The 20,699-nt window shown below is 46.2% G+C and overlaps 1 protein-coding gene and 1 long non-coding RNA gene across 2 annotated transcripts; one reads left to right on the top strand and one right to left on the bottom strand.

Annotated features, from left to right (window-relative positions):
• The first annotated feature begins 145 nt into the window (after positions 1 to 145).
• On the top strand, positions 146 to 11,481 carry LOC115274840. The gene is made up of 3 exons (XR_003901285.1): positions 146 to 293; positions 3,272 to 3,393; positions 11,396 to 11,481. It is a non-coding gene; the product is annotated as an uncharacterized LOC115274840 (long non-coding RNA).
• On the bottom strand, positions 1,663 to 20,269 carry CPNE9 (copine family member 9). Its single transcript, XM_029918315.1, has 21 exons — positions 20,030 to 20,269; positions 19,445 to 19,485; positions 19,282 to 19,328; positions 19,088 to 19,191; positions 18,583 to 18,619; positions 18,358 to 18,360; positions 18,000 to 18,076; positions 14,616 to 14,679; positions 14,396 to 14,499; positions 14,044 to 14,148; positions 12,438 to 12,479; positions 12,047 to 12,122; positions 11,885 to 11,938; positions 11,420 to 11,481; positions 10,668 to 10,714; positions 9,778 to 9,959; positions 9,392 to 9,519; positions 4,586 to 4,688; positions 3,938 to 3,995; positions 3,482 to 3,555; positions 1,663 to 1,938 (listed from the first exon to the last, which is right to left on the bottom strand). Exons 1-21 carry the CDS (start codon positions 20,095 to 20,097, stop codon positions 1,753 to 1,755), a joined length of 1,662 nt encoding a protein of 553 aa, XP_029774175.1. The 5' UTR covers positions 20,098 to 20,269; the 3' UTR covers positions 1,663 to 1,752.
• Between the last annotated feature and the right edge of the window lie 430 nt (positions 20,270 to 20,699).

Here is a 20,699-nt window from a genome sequence, read left to right as displayed (position 1 = left end):
TCAGGAAATAAAGGGCGGGGCTTTATATGGGCCAGGAAGATGTTGGGCTGGGGAGAAAGAACAGAGCTGGGGAAAACGCCGCGAGACTGAGAAGGGCGGGGCTTGTAAAAGGTAAAGGGGCGGGGCTAGAGGGAAGGGGCAGGACCAGATTGGGTTAACGGGCGTGGCCGAAGGGAAGGAAAGGAGCTTGGGAAACGCAAAGAAGCAGGACTGAGGGGAGAGTAGATCTGAAGGCAGGCGCCGAATTTGAGAAGGTGTAGAAGGCTGGTGGGACGTGAAAGGGCTTGTGTACGGTAAACTGGGAACCCCTTAGGGTTGGCGGAAAATGCATCATGGCTATGGGTGGGGGGTTGGAAGACTGTCAAAACAGACAGCAGGTTTTAATGTGACTGGGCCACTTAGTAGCTATATGAACTTAGGCAAGTTGTTAAAATCTTCCTACCATAAATTCCTTATTTATAAAAGGAAGCTCGAATACTATTGTTAGTTCTTGGAGGCTTTGGAGAACTTGGGTGCTGGGAAGAGTCCACTCGTTAAACAGTGCTTGTTGCTGAGCCTCTTGAGTTTTGCCATCCAAAGGAGAGCATTGAAAGGGTCTTTCAGGGTTCTGGGGCAAATCCCAAAGCAAATCGAAGTTTCAATTTTATCTTAATGCAAACCTTGCATTCGACTCACTATATGTGTTTTCACGTACAGTGTTTTTTGAAAAATATCCTAATAAAACTGACACTCCAGAACTCCAAAGTGACACTTCACTTTGCTGGTGAAGATCTTGGGATCTGGAGTCAAACCGAAGAGTTCTCTTCAATAAATTGTGACTTAACCTCTCTGAGTCTCTGTTTCCTGATGTGTAAAATGGAGATAAAGTATAGTGCTTACCTTACAGGGTTGTCATGAGGATTCATAAGAATGTGCTTGTAAATCACCTAGATATGTAGTGAATTCTCAAAATATTAGCTGTTTTTATTCTTATTAAAAGATTCTGAATAAATTGATCAGAGCCGAGTTAGAGTCATTGTAAAAGGTGAAAGATTTATACAATCTGAAGAGAAACCGGAGTGTTAGAGTCATTGTAAAGCTGACCTTTTTTGATATCACAAGTCCCACTGAGAACCTGACAAAAGCTTAGGACTCTCCCCCCGCCCCACAGTTTCATCATTTTTGTAATGTTTTAATTTATATTTGAGAGAGAGGCAGGAGTGGGAGCAGGGGAGAAACAGAGAGAGAGGGAGACATAGAATCCGAAGCAGGCTCCAGGCTCTGAGCTGTCAGCACAGTGCCCAACGTGGGGCTTGAACTCACAGACTGTTAGAACATGACCTGAACCAAAGTCGGATGCTTAACTGACTGAGCCACCCAGGTGCCCCACTTATCATTTCTTAAAGTGTTTGTTGAATAATGTCTGAAGAAGTGATCGGATGGATGGGTGTTAGGATGGGGTTGAACCTTAACCGAAGCTATTTTTGCTCACTTCTGTTGGTATGGCCCCAGGTCCTGGGTCCTCTAGTCTCCTTCCCAAGAAGCATGAGACAAAGATGGAGTAAAGATCAGCTTTATTATTGGCATGAAGGCAGGGAGGTGGTGACAGTGCCAGGCCCTTCTGTGGGTGAGGGGGCAGAGGGCTTGACCAATCAGCACTGATCTTCCAAGCTAGATTTGCTGAGGTCCAGGGCTCCAGGTGCCTCTGGCTTTCAGCAGAAGCAGTGGGTGGGCAGGCAGGCAGACTGCTAGTTAATTGAGTAAGTGGGCTCCTCAGGGCTGTTCTGGAGCTGGGGTTGGGCTGGAGTTGGCAGGAGGTGGAGGGCGAGGCTGGATATCCCTGGTACGCATATAGGACAGCAGCTGCTCTGGGATCTCGGCCAGCACGTCCTTGGCTAGTCGGGCCATACTCAGCACCTGGTTTCCAGACCGGTCGACATAGTCTCGGAAGGGGACGAACTGGCACAGGCACAGGCAATCAGGTGTGGGTAATGGCCAGGGAAGAGAGGAGTGGGAAGGGAAATAGTAAGGAGGCTTTCTCCTTGACACCTAACGTCTCTTTCCAAATATCACATTATCTCTCTCCCCCTATCTTGGACAGCTTTCCACATTTGCTTTTTTCCCACCTCCTTTTTTTTTTTAAATCACTTTCTACTCACCTTCAACCTGATCCAGTTGGGCTTCATGCACTACTGACACTGCTTTTGCTAATGTAATAGTCCCTATGTTCCCAAATCAGTCCAGTGGGCAGTAATGGTCAGTCCTCAGCTTGCTTGACTTCTCTTTAGCTTTTCATTACATTTGACCATAATCTTCCTAAGCACATCTCACTCTTGACATTCCACACTCTTTTAGATTTTCTTGTTCCCTTCTGGATGCTCCCCCGCACCCCAACTCATTCCTCTGAGTCTACTTGATCTCTAAACCTGGTCACTTCTCTCAGTTCTCTTCTGGGGTGATTTCATACACTTGATGACTTTAAAAACTGTTCTCTAACTCCCAAATTTATACATCCAGCCCTGGCCTCTTTTTTAAGGTCTAGAGCCATGTACTTAGTTGTCCATATCATATCTCCATTCACTTGTCTTAGATACCTCACATCCTATGTGTTCACAACTGAATTCTGGTCCTTTCTTCCAAATCCTTTCCCCTCCCTAATCAATGGGACAATTACTCACTTAGTTCCTCAAGCTAGAAAACAGTCATCCTTGAAGCCCTGCTCACTTCTTATCACCGTGTAATCAAAGCATAAACTCTTGTAAATTTTTCTTAATCTTTTGAACATGTTTCTTCTCTCTATCCTCACTGCTTCCACTCCTGTCCAGATTCCTGTCTACTACTTCAGAGGCTTCCTCACTAACAGTACCTTCTGGAGTCAACCCTTTATGCAGCAGAGGTCCTCGTAATGCAAGTCTGACCATCTCCGCCCTCTATGTAAAATCTGCCAAGAATGTTCCAGTTTTTTAGAACAGAACTCCCAATCATCACCATGACCAGCAAGGCCTTGGCTCCCTCTTACTCACTCTTACTGGGATCCTGCCACCCTGGCCTCCTGCCTTTTCCATGTTTAGGCTAATTCTTCTGAGCCTCAGGGCCTTTGCGTGTGCTGCTTCTCTGCCCTCCATTAGGTTTCAGCTCAAGCCATTTCCTGATAGAAGCGTTTCCTGACTACACTAGTAAGTCAGTCCCTGTTCTAAGCTCTCATAGTGGTATTTGCTGTTCTCCTGGATCACTCACCATATAATCTAATGAAATATTTAGCCGTGTGATTGTTATTGGTTACCTCCACTAGGTGGCAGGGGCATTGGAAATATCCTATACTATGGATCCACAATGGCTGTAGCAACCTGCCTATTCCTCAAAAAGAATATGTTCAATGAATGCAGGAAGGCTGAAAGAGTAACGGGGACAAAGGTAGGTGAAATAAGGCAGTAAGAGAGTAGCTGCCAACTTAATCTCTCCTTCTCACTGTGCCTTTGGCTCCATGACTGGTCAGGTCTACCTGAACGATGTCCCGCTCTGCATAGCGTCCCCTAGAGGACACGCGCACGTCATCACCATCCAGCTCTTCCATTGCTGCAGAGAAGACACCCCTCAGCTGATTGCCCTCTTGGACACCAACCCAATCTACCCCCTTCCCTCTTAGCTCCACTTTGGAGTCATCATGAGAATATTTAATGGTTATATTAAAGTCCTAACAAATATTAGGCATTGTTATGGAATTGTTATTATGCCTGCTCATGTATTCTATCTTCCCAGGAACCTCAGGAGGGAAATATTCATACCAACAGCCTCAGTTATAATAAGGAAATAGGTTCAGAGAAGGTCTGTCACTTGGTCAAGGTCTAACACAAGCATTTATCTTATCTTTTATGTGAGGCAAGCCTCGGTGCCCAGATCCTCCCCCATTTTCCCCAGTTCTTGGTCTCATTCATGGACACCCTTCCATCCTACTCACCTTCAAACATGGCTGGTCCCACACCTACAATAATGATGGACATGGGCAATGAGGAGGCCTGTGAGGGAAAGAAGTTGAATGGTTGGGGTGAGCAGTCATAACAATGGAGGTGACTGTTGGGGACAATTCTCTGTTCATGTATTATGTTTCTGGACACCTTGCAAGCAGAGGCAGTGATTTCCTTTGCTCCAGATTATCGTTTCATGGATGTCTGCATATCAAAAAGCCTTGAAAGATACAGTGTGTTCCTTTGGAGCAAAGGGCAGATTTGTTTACTATTCAGTTTATAATAAAGTATCTCACACTGGAACAAAGGGTAGACATGCTTAGTGCCCATTAAAAAGATTCAGATACCCTAAATTTACGGTTTCTATCCTATAATATCTCCCATTGTGGGTGCAGCTGTCATTTCGCCCTCTTATGATCTTGTAGGAATTGGGATCTAGATTCAGAGCAAATGCTGATAATTGAGCTACTGCTATTGCTGAGAATAACAAAGTCCTTTGTCTCTGATTCAGGAGTCTTGTGTCTTCTGCCAGCATCCATGAAACTGGTACACTAGTTTGTTAACTTGCAAGTACGATAAAATCTTAACCCCTTCACAGTTATTAACAGTGACCCTCCCTGGCAAGCCCTCCTCAGACTCACACTGACAATGGCCTCCTTGGTCTGCGTCATGTCAGAGATGACCCCGTCAGTGATGATGAGCAGAACATAGTACTGGGAACCATCAGAGATCTTGGCTGCAGCCCTGGTTGAGAGTCCAAGATCAGAATCCAGCTGAAATCCCAGAGAGGCCAAGAGAACTCCCTACACCTAAAGTCTTCACAGCCAGTGTGTAAGCAGTGGGTAGGGACTGGGGTTTCTGAAGCTTATGCTCCTTCCTAAGACCTGGATGCCTTCCTGACATCCTTCTAGTAACATTTATGGAGAACTTACTGTGGTAGGTACTGTGTTATGGTAGGCACTAGAGACACATAGTGAGAAAAAACAAATTCATCCCAGCCCTCTCAAGGTAGGATATTAATCCCAGAATCACAGAAATAGATATAAAATACCACTATGATGAGTACTGTGATGGAAAGGGACATTGCTATGACAGTATCTAGGAGGGGATCCTGACATGGTCGAGGAGGTCACTGAAAGCTTCTTTAAGGAAACAATGTTTGGAGCTGAAGGAGAGGCTAAGTAAAGGAGGGGGTCGTCCCAGGCAGGGGGAACAGCATAGACAGGGGCCCTGTGATGAGACTAAAGGAAGCCCACCCTGTCTGGAGCCCAGAAAGTGGGGGAAGCAGAGTGGACCTTGTAGCTGAGCTGCAGCAGGGACCAGACTGCACAGGGCTTTGACAGCTCTTAGATTTTAGTGTTTATACAAGGCCAAGGCCAAAGGCTGAAGGCCTCCTTTCTTCCCTTTCTTGCCCATTTCTTCTTTCTTCCTTCTACCCTGTGCTGTCCACCTCCTATTGCCTATGCTGCTGGGACCTTAGCCAGTCTAAAAACTGCTCCAAGCTCTTTTTCCTTTTCCCATCATCAAGTTTTGAATTCAAAATTTTTCTATCTGAAAAGGATTTCAGAAGTCATTTAGTTCAGTCCTCTTATTTATAAGAAAAATGAGAACTTCGGAGAGCACAAAGGTTCTGTGTGTGTTGAAAAAGACTGAGCTATACTATTCAATAAGGTAGCCCCTGGCCACATATGGCCATTGAAATTTAATTAAGTTAAATAGAATTAAATTTTAGATTCCTTTTTCACCCAGGCTACATCTTAAATGCTCAATAAAAGAACCCAACTAAACCTAAAGCCCTGAGCTCTTGATTCCTTCACTATCCATTCCTGGCCTATTTTTTGGATGTTCCTCAATATACACTGTATATTCTGGTCATAAATACACTGTTCACTGTTTCCTGAGCTTGCCCCTTTATGACCGTGTGCTTTTCTTATCTAGTTCCTCCTGCTAAGCCTACTCTGTATTCTCTTATAAAGTTCAACTTGCTAAGCTGAGAGTCCTCTCCAAAAGTAGATCTCTCTGACTAGGTTATACCCTCTTCTCTCTCTGCCTTCCAGGATACTGCCAACCAAGATGGGCTGTCAGCCCTTCTGTGTGAGTTTTCACACCCATGAGGGTACCAGCATGTGTGCCCAGGGAGAACCCAAAACTACAGAATATCTGGGACATCCATTTTACTGTATGGTTTGGTGGATAAAGCTAGATGACTGGAAGTACACTTAAAACACCTTTTTGAGGGGCAGCCGGTGGTTCGGTTGGTTAAGTGTCTGACTCTTTATTTTGGCTCAGGTCATGATCTCACAGTTTGTGAGATGGAGCCCTGCATTAGGCTCTGGGCTCACAGCATGCACAGCCTGCTTGGGATTCTCTCTCTTTCTCTCTCCGTCCCCTCCCCTACTGGGTAGGCATGCTCTCTATCTGTCAAAATAAATAGACATTAAAAAAAAACCCACCTCCCCCCCCCAAAGTAAAGCAAACATGGACACAACAAGAGGAGAATATAAAACTTGCATGAATTTTTAAGGTAAATATATTGACTTCAAAGACATTTTCAACCTGGTTGCTTTCAGCTGTGCCCCTAAGATTCCCCTGGAGGAAGCAACCACTTGCCTTTAGCCAATAGGCAACTTGCTGGAAAAGTCTGGGAAGCTCCAGCCTACGGAAAGTAATGATTTATTTATATTTCTGTGTCCGGCACCAGGCCGGGAGCTCCTACAGGTAGAGACTAGATCTGATTCATCTGTGAGTCTCCAGCGCACCAGCTGAGAACTGAGCATATAGCGGATGCCCTTTTAATAGTAATAATGATAATAATAGTAATAGTAATAGCTGACACAGCAGCTATGTGGTGGGCACTAAGAGCTTGACATATATTAATTTAGTTAGTTAGCCCTCACAACCACCCTATGATATTTCTATTTTTAAGTGTTTTTTTTAAACATTTTATTTTTTTATTATGTCTATTTTTTAAATTTTTTTAATGTTTTATTTATTTTTGATACAGACAGAGACACAGCATGAGAGGGGGAGGGGCAGAGAGAGAGAGACACACAGAACCGGAAGCGGGCTCCAGGCTCTGAGCTGTCAGCACAGAGCCTGACGCGGGGCTTGAACTCACGCATGTGAGATCATGACCTGAGCTGAAGTCAGATGCTCAGCTGACTGAGCCACCCAGGTGCCCCTAAGTGTTTTTTAAAAATTTATTTTAGAGAGAGAGCATGAGCAGAGGAGAGGGGCAGAGGGAGAGAGAGGATCTTAAGCAGGCTCCGTGCAGAGCCTGACACATGGCTCTGTCCCACGACCCTGGGATCATGAACTGAGCCAAAATCAAGAGTTGGACGCTCAACTGATTGAGCCACTCAGGCGCCCCTCCCCCACCATGATATTACTATTATTATTCTCATTTTACAGTTGAGGAAATAGGCATTGATAAGTTCAGGGTCTTGCTCAAAGTCACACAGCTAGTGAGTGGTTAGAGCAGGTGTGTCAACTTAGCTAGTTTGGCTCCATAGCCCACATTCATGCTACATTGACTTTTTATTGAATGTTTATTGAATGAATGAGTGAACTAAGATAATATCAAGAAATGTGTTTAATAACAAAAATATGCTGAGGCTCCAATATTAAGTGAAAAAAATCAGTAGTGAAATATTACATGTAATTTATTCATTTATTTATTTATTTAGTAATCTCTACGCCCATCACGGGACTTGAACTCATGGCCCTGAGACCAAGAGTTGCATTCTCTTTTGACTGAGTCAGTCAGGCTCTCCTACATATAATTTGACAGCAGTTATGGATTCCTAAGGAAAAAAACTGTCAAGAACTACATATACATACACATTCCCATGGGCAGTATTTTGAATGATTTATTATTTAATTTCTCCATCCTTGAAATTTTCTATAACAATGTTATGCTGCTTTCATAATTAAAAGAAACTATTATCCTTACTATGAATTACATATACAATCTTTATTAGAGGAAAGGGAAGTGTATAGACATAAATATCCCTGAAATCCTTCCATTTGTATTCTTTATTTTGTTTAATCTTTTTACTTAAAAAAAATTTTTTTTAATGTTTTATTTTTGAGAGAGCGACAGTGTGAGCAGGGAAGGGTCAGAAAGAGAGGGAGACACAGAATCTGAAGACAGGCTCCAGGATCTGAGCTAGCTGTTAGTACAGAGCCTGATGTGGGGCTCGAACCCATGAACCGTGATAATCATGACCTGAGCCTAAGTTGGATGCTTAACCGACTGAGCCGCCCAGGCGCCCCAATCTTTTTACTTTCAAGCTTTCTGAAGTACTTTGTTTTAGCTGGGTCTCCTCTATTCAGCATATCATAGTGTTCACTTATTAGTTTTTAGTCAACAAGAGAGTCTTTTTCTTTTAAGAGGTGAACTTACCAATTTTTAAAAAATATTTGAGAGAGAGAAAGCATGCAAGTTGGGGGAGAGGCAGAGAGAGAGAGAATTCCAAGCAGGCTCCATGCTGTCAGTACAGAGACCAAAGTGGGGCTCAATTTTATGAACATAAGATCATGATCTGAGCTGAAACCAAGACCTAGACACTTAACAGACTGAGCAACCCAGGTGCTTCTCCAATTTATGTTTAGTGATACATGTTTGGTTTTAGTTCTGTCATTTTATTTCCATTTTAAAAAGTGATTTGTGATCTCAGTTTTTTTTATTCTGAATATTTGGAATTACTCTTTTATTTTTAGAAGTTCCTTTCCCATTTTTTTAATCTATCATTTATTGACCACTTACTATGGGCCAGACACTGTGCTAATAATTCTTTGTTATCTAATTTTAACTTCCCAATATTCCTATCAAGAAAGTAGTACTGTTATCCATTATTATGGCCATTTATAGGGAGAAAATGGGGACTTAGAGAAGCTAAGTTGCTTAGGGTCACATGGTGGAGCCAGGATCACCCCCAGGTCTGATGCCAAAGCTTGGGCCTGAACCATTGTGCTGTAGGATCATCTCTCTTTCCCCTACACCTGAGGGCTGAGTTGTTCACAGAGAGAGGAGTTAGGGTAGTTTGTTGACTCTCTTTCTACATCCTCTTTACCTTAGAATAAGGCATTTACCTCTTTATTTTATATATTTTAAATGTTTATTTATTTAATAAATAAGAGCATGTGAGTTGGGGAGGAGCAGAGAGAAAGGAAGAGAGAGAGAATCCTGATGGGTGAGGGGGCGGGGGCTGAATCTCACAAACCCATGAGATCATGACCTGAGCCAAATCAAGAGTTGGATGCTTAACTAACTGAGCCACCCAGGTGCCCTGGCACTTACCTCTTTATACCAGAGCCTGGCCAACCCTGAAACTTTTATCCTTTCCCCTAAGCCCAGGTTCACCCAAGAATAGTCTTGACTACCCTTGGGAACTCAGTCCCTTGTTTGGGTCCCCTCATTCCCCAACCCCACCCAATTCCCTTACCTGGCTACCTGATTGATGACAGGAGCAAAGTAGGTGGGCCCATAGAGCTGCACTGTGCGCAGGCTCTGGAAGTAGCTCTCCAGCACACCCTCAATGCCTGCACAGTTGGGGTCCTCATCATTGTTGTTCTGTCAGGGAAGATGCCTAGTCAGGGAGGAGCCAGGTAGGGGGTACCCAGGAGTACTCTGATCCCTACTTTTTTCTGTTACTCTCATGCTCCCCTTCTAACTCCAGCCCTGCTCCCCTCCCTTTTCTGTCACCCTCTCATAGCTTCCTGGTCCTCTGCAGGTACTTGACCCTTAGAAGAAATATGAAGAGAAGAAATTCACCAACTGGAGTGAGCCAGATACCAGGGCATGGAGTTTAGGCTCTGGCCTATACTATACCAGGGGGAACTGGTGGGAGATCCGTCCCTCTGGAGGCAGCTTGGCTCCAAAGCCATAGGCTGGGAAGAGCTTGTCACTGTCATAATCCTGGATGATTTCTCCCACTGCCTTGAGGGCCATGGCATAGGCGCTGAGTTGGTATGGACTCATGTAATGCAGGGAGGTGGGCTGCAGAGGATTCCCTGTAAGGAGACAGGCCCCCCCAGCCTCAGGGTCACCTTGATCATTTACCTATTCACCTGTCCATGTATACATCCAACCACCTATCCATTTACCCACTCTTTACCCATGTACTCCCTCATTAGTATGCCAAATCATCCATATGATTCAATCTCCACCCAGCTACCATCCCTCCATTCATTCCTATTCATTCCTTTCATTCTGTCTTCATATGAATTCATTCACCTGTATACTCATTCATTACCCTACATATCCATTATTTCTCCAATTTAAACATCTGTCCATGTGTCCACCTGCATATCCATTCATGCATCCACTTGTCCAACGTATTGTACTCACTCCGTAATCCATCTACCTTCTCGATTTGTTTATCTGTTTACCCACCCAGTCATTACTCACCAATTTATCTCTTCATTTCTCCTTACACCCCTATTATCTCCCATCTATTAATGTAACCATCCACTTTTTGAGTTATCTCTCTTTCAACTTTTTTGATTCATTTGCCCACTTATTTTCCTGTACCCTCTGCCACCCCCCTGCAATACACCAAATAATCTCCCCCCCAAACTCCTGTCCCAACCTGGCTGGGCTTTGCCTCAAGCCTGGGCTTCCTGGGTAGGTGAACTTTTATCCCCAGGTTAGAATTCAGGCCAATCTCTAATGACTTCCTTAGATTTCCTCCACACCCCATTCTCCCATCCATGCCTCACCATTAGAAGCTGTGAAGTCAATGGCAACTGTGAAGTTCAGCTGTGTCCTGTTGCAGAAGTAGATAGATTGAGAAGTGAGGGATTAATACTTATTATATCAGGATTTATCAAACACTGTTTTGCATACAAATCACCTGAGGATAGTGTTAAAATGCAGATTCTGATCTGGAAGGTCTGGGTGGAGCCTGAAATTCTACATTTCTAACAAACTCCCAGGCGATACAGATGCTTCTGGTCCATGGAACACACACTGGATGGCAGAATTAAATGCCTACTGTGTGACAGGTTTATGTAATTTGTGTAATTTTACTTAACCCTTACTATAGCCTGAAGTAGTAATTAACCTCTCCATTTTGCATAGGAGGAAAGTGAGGTTCAGAGAGGCAAAGTGCTTTACCCAGGTCTGCCTACCACTACTGAACCAAGTGGGATGTCCTCTTTGGTCTGCTTGGGCTTTCCCTCTCGCTTGGCCTCTCCCTCTTGCCTCACTATGATTTTTATCTGGATCCCAGTCAGGTTACTGGGGTCATCTTCAAAGACCACTGGTCTGGGATCTTCCCAAGGGGACTGGAAGCTAGGGATGAAGAAAACTAAGGTGGGCAACACTATGCATTTTACAGAGCACTTTATAGTTTACCAAGTGTTTAAAAGTTCATTTCCATGTACCCTAAACATATATTTAAAAACTGAGGCTTAGAATTGGGAGTAACTCAATGCTGGGCTTTTAGCCTAGGACTTGGCCTGTGACTCACCCTCCCTTGATGTAATCAACGAAAGTGAATTCAGAGTCCACAGAGAAGGAGAGCAGCGTCACCTGTGGGACAGAGAGACAGCCCTGCCGCTTTGGAGAGGGCAGTTTGGTGGCAGAAAGCAGAGAGGCACATGATTCCACCTCCTGCCCCACACTCCCCCACCTTGTTTCTGAAAGGGCAAAAAAGAGGAAACTGTCAGAAATAGATTTGGATTTCCAAAAGTGTATTAAATTGGGAAATACAACTTAAGTTAAAAAAGTAATTCTGGAACAGTAAAGTTCAAACAATTTTCCTCAAGTGAGAAAATAAAAGATAAGCTTAAATGGTGCCATCTTGTGCCCAACATTAATAATCTAAGTAAGCTGTGCCCACAGCCTTCCTATACCCCCAACATTTGTCATATTATGTCAGTGGTAATAGAAACAGAAGGATCTAAGGAGGGCTAGAGCTCTAGGGAGCACTCACAGTTCCTGAGTTGACATATTTCTTCTTCTTACATTTCTTCCGAGGGTTAAGTACCTAAGTGAAGAAGATAACAGTGATGGTGGGAAACAGAGAAAGAGAGCTCCAGACTGAGAACACTGGGATGGAGGGCCTGGGAAACCTGGACAAGGCTGGCGTTCTCACCTCATACACTGTGAATTGGTTCTGGGCCTTGCTCAGCTCCCGGTAGCTGGTGGTGAACTCACCAATGAAGTCATGGCTGCAGGGAGGCCAGGGGTGGATGAGCAGCAGCTACTGTTGGCTTGGAGCCAGCCCTGAAAGTAGTCTTTTGTTCCCACTATCCCCTGTCTCTACTTGAGCTGCAGGGCACTGGGGCTGGGGCCAGAAGAAAGGCCAAGTTTAGGGGAAAGAGGGAAGAGGCAACTGAGATCAGTTGTACTCAAGGTCCTGGCATCTATTATCACCATTCCTGACTCACAAGGCCACTTTGGGTTCCTGGTCAATGTACTATGTATTATAGGAAGCTGTTTGAATTAACAACAGGAGAAGACAGTACTATGTGGGGCAGTTCTACCTTCCATCCCGGTCCCAGTCATACACGTCAATCTTCACTGTTCTGAAATGCAGGAGATAAACATAGGTGTGTACAGTCAATCCTAGAGACACCCCCACTTACTTAACCATACACAGATCATCCTCCCGCACACCCTCTGTTTTTCCTTCAGCTGTCCTCCCATTAGTTCATCCATCCTATTTATTCATTCATCAGCCCATGCACATAGCCAGCTGTCTACTGCCACTATTTCTTCTACTGCTATTTGTACTGCTATTACTATTCTTCTTTAAAATGTCTATTACTTTTGAGAAAGAGAGAGAGTAGGCACTAATAGGGGAGAGGCAGAGAGAGAGGGAGACAGAGGATCCAAAGTGGGCTTCATGACAGTAGAGAACCTGATGTGGGGTTGAACTCACGAACTGTGAGATCATGACCTGAGCCAAAGTTGGATGCTTAACTGACTGAGCCACCCAAGCACCATTGCTAGTACTTTTCTTTACTACTTGTTGAGTCTTACTATCGTCTAGGCATTGTTATCAGCACTTTCATTGGTTGTCTCATTTAATTTAACAACCATCCTATAATATACTATTATTCTTATTTTTGGATAAGACGTACAAAAGACAATAACCTGACTAAGGATCATAACTAGTAAGTGATTAAGCTGAAACTTAAAACTCAGACATCCTGGTTCCAAACACTTTGTTCCTAACTACTATGCCTGAGTCCTCCGATATGTCATATATCTATGTTGCAGTCCATACAACCATCTATCTATCCATCTAGCCACCCACTTATCCATTCATTTGCCAATCTAATTACCTATTAACACCTATATTTATCTACCCATCTAACTATACATCCAGGCATTCACTGACTTATTGATGTATGCAAGCATCCAACTGTCTGTCCATTCATCTATCTAACCAAACACCCAACCATCTGACATCTATGCATCTGATCATCCATTCAACTACATAGCCATCCATTTATGTGCCCATCCATTCTTCCACCCACCCACTCACTTGTTTTCATACTGTCCTTTTATTAGTTCATATGGTCAGCCTATCCACCTACTTTACACTTATTAATCAAACAACTCACCTAATGATCCTTCCATCCATCTACCATCTATTCATCAGTCCACCTTTCACTCTATTTGTTTGGCTTTTTCAATCATCCCTTTGCCTCTCTAGCCTTCTAACAATCTTTCATATTCCATCCATCTACTCATTCATCCTTAATCCATCCATCATTTGTCCATCTACTGATCTGCCCATCAGTCCACTTATCCATTTATTTGTTATCCACTCATCCATCTCCTGCTATACCTACACACCAAGCTTACATACCCATCCATCCATTCACCAGCTTATCCATCCATCTGACCATCCATGTATCTGCTTGTTCATTTGCCCTTTTATCTACCCATCCACCCATCCATCCTCCTGTCTATCTATGAAGCTATCCATTTGCTTCCCCATTTACCTATCTCCATGCCCAAAACTCTGTCTCACTAAGCAGGATCCTCCAAAACTATCAACACTTCTGCCATCATTCTGGGGCCAGAAACCCCATTCTCATGCCCTTGTTCCCTTCATCCTTAGCTTACGCTGAAGCAGACCTGTCATAGTCTCCATTGCACAGTGCCCGCACGGGGATGCTGAAGGGTTGCCACACAGGATTCAGTGTGTTTTTCACAACCTCCGTCTTGTGGCAGATGGTGAACCTGGAGAGGAGCAAGAGGACTGGAACCTGCCTCGGGAGTCGGACTGAGCCCAGAGATAGGTCCTCATACTCTTGAGATTCCTGGGGTTTTCCCACTTGTTAAACACATTTTGTCCTCTGCCTTGAGTGGATTCTGAGTTCAGGTCCTAGTGGAGTCTAAGATGCCCCACATCTAGCCCAAGAGGCCTAATGGGCCCATGGTCACTTCAGGGGAGGGGTGGGTGTCACTGGAGAAAGCATTGACTCACGTGCCATCCTCATTGCTCCTATAGAACACAAGGAAGGGATCTGATCTCCCAAAGAAATCCTTCTTGTCCAACTTGTTTGCACACAGCTGCATGGTGGCAATGTCCTAGGGATGAAGTTTGGCTTGTTGACATCCAAATGGTTCATAGCTTCAAACAGTCCACTAAAGGGGGTTTGGGAGAGAAGGGAGCCTTTTGGGTCTAGCATATAGCCCTTACTGACCCGACAATTGCTAAGCTCCTCTGCAGTCAGCAATATGGTCCCACACTTCTTGCCTGGTACACCCCTGGAAACAGAAAAGTCCTCTTTGTGAGGGGAGGGACAGTGGACAATGAAGACTGGGGAAGCCAATCTGGGATTGAGTGGGCCAGGGATTCAATATGCATTTACTGACAGTTCCCTAAATGTATCCCCTTCTGTGCTGGGTTGTTCCTAGTAGGGAAGGCCCTGATTGGGAAGGGGTCTATAGTCTGTATGGAAGGGGTTGCTCTGGCCTAGGTGGATATGTTGTAATGGTGGCTTGGGAAAGACATAGGATTTAGAATCCTGAGTAAATTATTTCCCCCCTTTTTTGGGGTCCTAGTATCCTCCTCTATGAAATGGGAATCATTCCCACCTCTCAGGGCTATGAAAATATCTGAATGAGTACATGGAAGGACAAGCAATTGGGAGGCTTTATTGATAATGAAGTGGTTATATTTCTCAAAGCAGACTTGGTATCTACCATATGCCAGGCCTGTGCTAGGTATGAATTGGCCAGTTGGTACTCTCTGATTGTACTAGACTCTGCCCTCAGAGAGCTTCCGGTGGAATGACAAAGCCAACAGGCAAGTAGAGTGTGATGCAGCAGTCTGAATGAGAGAGAGGAATTTCTATCCAGACCCAGGCAAAGGGCTATTCTGTTAGATCAAAGATGCTGTGATTTCTGAAGAGTAAAATAAATGTGAAGAGTGAAATACAAATGACAAGTGCAGCCGTATCCTCTCCTGACCCACAAAGGGACACTTCCATGCATTTCGGGCACATACCAGGACACCTATCCCCAATTTGCCTTGGGTATCTAAGTGGTCAGGGACCTTGCTGATATAGGCCAGTGAACCCTGATTCCCCAAAGGGATCCAAAGTATGGCCTAGAGAAAGCTAAGTCAGGAGTATCCTGGGTTTAAGCCCTGACTCCAGCTTTCTATGTGATTTTCCCTGTTTTTAACATGAATGTTGAGCCATTTGTTTGGCTCCTTTGATCTTTGTTTGACTCTTTGTGCTTTAAAAAGGCAGAATGTGAGGAATACAGGGACTCTTCACCTGCACATCCAGGACCAAGTCTCTGATCCTCTGCTTTCTCTGTTCTTTGCCTCCTTAATATTTTCCCTCACCCCTTTTACCCAGTGTGAATTCCACTCAATGATTATTATCACTCCCTTGCATCCTACCCCTTAACCATTGCTCTTCTGTCACTTCAATATACTTATTTTGCAGAACCACAGCCCTAGTTCAATACAATTCTCTGCCTAAGTCATACTGTACCTGTGCAACTATGGCCAGAGGAAAATACAAATCTTGCTAACTGGTCTCATTTTAAAAAATATTTTATTTATTTATTTTAAGTAATCTCTCCACCCAACATGGGGTTTGAACTCATGATCCTGAGATCAAGAGTCACATGCTCTACTGCCTGAGCCAGCCAGGTGTCCCTAATCGGTCTCCTTTTAAAGCATGACCACAAACCTCAAGAAGGTCCTTAATCATATTTCAGTCTCCAGTTCTGCTAGATGGCAGTTTCACTCCTCCTCTCTCCTCAAACCTGGAAAGCCTTCTCCTCCCCCATCTTCACTCAGCCCATGACCTTGTTTCCTACTTTACTGACAAGACTGAAGCAACCAGAAGAGAATGTCCACAGACCTCCCACCACACCTGCCTTGCCTCCAGTATCTTCACCCACGCAACTGTTGCTATAAATGACTATCCATGTGCCTATTTATCCCTCCACTGTGTGCTACATTCCACACCCTCTTGCCTGTGCATGGACATCATTCCAGTAATTCTCTCCTTTTTTTTTTTTTGTATGATGTCTATTTTTCAGTTTCTACTGGATCATTCCCATTAGCATACAAATGTAGTATACTTTTTCTCATGTTAAAGAATGCAAACCTATTCTGACCTCACTTTGCTAACCACTCCTCCTTTTCTCTTCTCATCTTTGCAGCAAAACCTCTTAAAAGATTCCTTGACTCTCATTCCTCTCTTCCATTCTCTTCTAAACCTCTCCAACCAGGCTATCACCCCCACCTCTCCCTTCAGAACTCCAGACCTGCAGCAGCATTTGACATGGCTGGTCACTCTCCTCAATACACTACCTTCACTGCCTTCAGGATGCCCCCATCTCTTGGTCCTCCGCTTACTTCATTAATGCTCCTTCTTAGTCTCCTTTTGTAACCATCTCATTTATGGCAGCTCCATCCTTCTAGGTGGTCAAGCCAAAGGCCTTGATGTCATCCTTGACTCGCCCTTTGCTCTCACATCCATATTCAGTCTGTCAGGAATCTTGATGGCTCCCCTTTCAAGTTATGTCCAGAATCTGACCACTTCTCCTTCATTGCTACCACCCTGGATTACAGGAACAGTCTTCCAATAGGATCCCGGCTACTACCTTTGTCCACCCAAGGTTTATTCTCAACCCAGCAGCCAGCTTAATTCTTTGAAAACATAGATAATGTTGCTCCTCTCCTCGGAGCCTTCCAGTGACTCCCAACTCAAAGTAAAAGCTAGTCTTTACAGTGGCTACAAGGCCTTTGACTGTTAACTCTCCAATCTCATACCTTCCTCCTTGCTCACTTGGTTACAGCCACACTGGCCTCATTACTGCTCTCTGAACATATCGGGGTTTTGCACTGGCAGCTTCCTCTGCTTTCCACCTCCAGAGATCTGCATGGCTCACCTCCTTACTTCCTCCTGGTCATTGCTCTGAAGTTACCTCTCCATCAAGCCTACTCAAGTGCTCTGTTGAATATTGCACGTCCCACCCACCCAGCATTTCTGATCCTCCAATTCTGCTCTACTTTGCCTTTTTTCCATAGCCCTTAATGTCTTCTAATATTTACTTATTTATCATGTCTATTTTGTACAGTTTCTCCCCCCTCCTATAATATAAGCTTCCTGAGGGCAGGAATCTTTGTTTTGTTCATCATTGCAACCCAAGCCCCTTGGACAGTGGCTGACATAGAGTATATGCCCAGTAGTACTTATGGAATGAATAAGTCCCTGGTGCCTAGAACAGGGTAGGCCACACAAAACATGCTAATAAATATTTAGTAAGTGAATGTAATGGAAAATCCAGGGGACTTGATTTAGTGAGTGGAAGCTTCCTGGAGGAAAAAGCTTGGAAGTGGACCTGAAAGGTAGAATCAGAAAGAGTGAGGAGAGTGGGACAGAGTGAGGAGAGAGAGAGAGAGAGATTGAGAACAAGACAAGACATGTCAGGCCTGAGATCACTGAAAGATCTCAACCAGGGGGAATCCCAGCCTCCACTGCTATTGGGTCAGCAGCATCTTTGGGAAGAAAATTTGGCGGCACCCACCCTTCCCCAGCACCCCTTCTGGTTCAGCTCACGTGAGGGATCTCTCTACACGGCTTCCCTGGCCTCCGATCACTTCTCCCAGGGCCAGGAATGCTTGTCCCAGGAAATCCTGCACCAGGACACGGAGTCAAGAAGGCCAGGAGGGGCTGGGGATGCAGAGTCCCAGCCCTGCCCTGGTGATACTGCTGCTTGGATGAGGGTGTTCCAAAGTGGCAGAACGCTAGAAGCATCGCCCTGTCTGTGCTTTAAAAAAGGAGGAGTCCCCAAGCCAGCTCTGCTGCTTGGTCCTGCTGCCAGTTTAAGCTGCTCTCTGCAATGCCATCCCACACTCCACCTTCCATTCCACATGCTCCCCCCCCCAATCCCAAAACCAGCCCCGTTCAGCCTCACCTTCTGTATGTCCAAAAGGTGGCCAAGAAGGAAGAAGAACAGTGAGTAAAAGGCACAGGCAGGACATCATGAGGCAGGAGCAGGAAAGGAGGGTCAGGAGAGTGGATGTGGGGTCCAAGAGGGTAGAGTGGGGTTGAAGGGTAGGAGGATTCTAAGGAGGGTTTAACACACTGAGTGTCTTCTGTGTCCCTGGCCAGGCCACCAGGGGATGCTCTGCTTGCTCACCGGTTTGGAGATGTTGGTTTTGGAGTCAACATTGTACCTGGGAAGAGAGTGCAACCAGCTTAAGGCAGGGCTGGTGGGAGAGAGCCGGGAAAAGGGGTCAGGTTTTGAATCCTGGTTAAAATTGTGGGTGGAAGGAGGGGTGACCTTGCATCCGAATTCAATCTGGATCTCCTTTAGGGCAGGAATCCGGGTCACAGAGTGAGGCCTGGGGCAAGGCCAAGACTGGAGCCTGGTGGGGGCAGGGTCATGTCAGGGGCGGGGCCTAGATGGACCCTGAGCTAAATTAGGGAGCAAAGCTCTGGGGAGTGCACCGGATTGAATCTGACCTAAGGGCAAAGCTAGACCTCGGGACTGAGCTAAAACTAGAGTAGAGGCCTTCAGAATGGGAACAAAGGGCCTGGTGGAGAAGCCAGGCTAAGAGTCTGGGCCCGGGAGGAGTCTGCCAGGATTTCTTGTAGATCCAGGTTGGGAGGGCGGTGCAACCCAGGATTCTCGCAGGGCTCACACATCGAAGCGCAGGTTTTGCTTTTCCTCAAAGAAGTAGTCGAGGACAAATTTGCGCACGAAGTCTGGGTTCAGCGTGTTGTCGATCACCTCTGTTCGACCGAACTGGATGGGGGTGGAGAGTCAGCACTGGACCTGCAAGGGGGCAGGTGATTGTCGAGGGCGGCTCTTGGCTGAGAGGGCTCTAGGACTCACCTCTCGCCACTCCTGGCTGGCCCGGCTCTGCGTGTAAAGCACCACCACTGCAGGCAAGAGTGGAGGCGGGGAGGGAAGGATGTCAGATTGTCTTGAACCCCTCCCCGTCCCTCAGTCGCGCGCGCGGACCCCAGTTCCCCCTCCCGTCCCTGGCGCCTCCTACTGGGGTCGGACTTGGAGAAGGTGTCGAGGTCCAGCAGATTCCTAGAGAAAGAGACAGACGGAAGGAGGGTGGGTCATATTGGAGCCCAGTGCCTCGACTCTGCCCCGGTGGACTCTGCCCCGAGTTCAGCACCCCGGGGAGGCATGGGTCTCAAATCGCATCTCCCTCCCTCATTACTTCACCCAGCGGTGGGTGGGGACGTGGTGGGGGGAAGGGAGGTCCCTCGTTGTCAGCACCCTGGACAGCACTGGAAATATCGGCTCAAGAACCGTTGTGTATGCGTCCACACTATCTTAAAGGGCCCAGGAAAGAGGGTTAGACCCAGAACTTTGTCCTCCTTGGGCCCAGATCATACTGGATCCCCGTGACCCGTCCCTTGAACACGCAGGCTGAACCCTCTTTTGCAGGCGAAGCTGTCTAAAGAAACCCCCTCCCCGAACCTGCCAGCGACTCCCCTAAGTCTGAATCTGAGATTTTCCTGCCCTGAAATCTTCTTTCCCCCAGGGTCTGTCTCTTGTTGGCGCCGATCCCCACAGCGATTGGGGCAGAGACAGTGCCTACGCCCTCCCCAGAGTGGCCGCTCACCGGCAGGACACGGTAATTTCAATCTTGGTGGCCGGGACGCTGCGCTCAGAGGTTCCGCTGAGAGACATGGCTGGTCGAGTGGCTGGAACCGCGGGAGGCTGTGAGACAGGGGCCGCCGGGGCTAGGTGCGGTGGCGGCGGCGGGGCCGGCCCATGTGCCGCCGCGGCGGCGGCGGCAGCGGCTGCACTCCTTCCAGCCCTGCTTGCACTCCCGCCGATCGCGCCTTGACTGTGGCCGCTGGCGGCAGTGACTCCAGATGGCTACATAGCCCCGCCCGGCCCTGCGGGTGGCCCCCGCCCCATTGGAGCAGCCTGGAGCCTGTCGGGAACCTAACCCGACCCCAGATCAAACGTTGGGAGAAGGAAGTCCAGCTCACACCTTGGGAGAGTCTCTCCCAGCTCATTTCCCCCCAGCGAAACCCAAAAACCCCTCTGAGAGCTGTCCACGGTGCTGAATGGTTTGGGGCGCATGGTAGGCGTTGGGGACGTTTCCTCTTCCTGAACGGCTCCCTGAACAATCCGCTTCTCCCCCTTCCAATTTCCGCCCTGCTTAGGTCTCTGAATAGGAAGAGCTGTACATTTGTTATTAGCTTTGTGACCTTGGGCAAGTTACTCACCGTCTCTGTGGCTTCAGTCTCATTACAATTGTACCTACTTGGAGCGCTGTAAAA

The sequence above is a fragment of the Suricata suricatta genome, chromosome 12 (genome assembly GCF_006229205.1).
Source record: "Suricata suricatta isolate VVHF042 chromosome 12, meerkat_22Aug2017_6uvM2_HiC, whole genome shotgun sequence".
In the NCBI taxonomy this organism is placed as follows: Eukaryota; Metazoa; Chordata; class Mammalia; order Carnivora; family Herpestidae; genus Suricata; species Suricata suricatta.
Note: the sequence above shows the minus strand (reverse complement) of the source record. Positions and strands in the feature narration are given on the sequence as shown.

Excerpts from the sequence above, each read along its gene's own strand:
- CPNE9 (XM_029918315.1), bottom strand. The coding sequence starts at position 20,097 with ATGTCTCTCAGCGGAACCTCTGAGCGCAGCGTCCCGGCCACCAAGATT. Across the intron at positions 9,520-9,777 it reads TCTCCCACCAGTTCCCCCTG|AACAACAATGATGAGGACCC; the intron begins GTATAGTATAGG and ends CTTCCCTGACAG. Across the intron at positions 4,689-9,391 it reads GTCATCAATCAGGTAGCCAG|GGCTGCAGCCAAGATCTCTG; the intron begins GTAAGGGAATTG and ends ACTCTCAACCAG.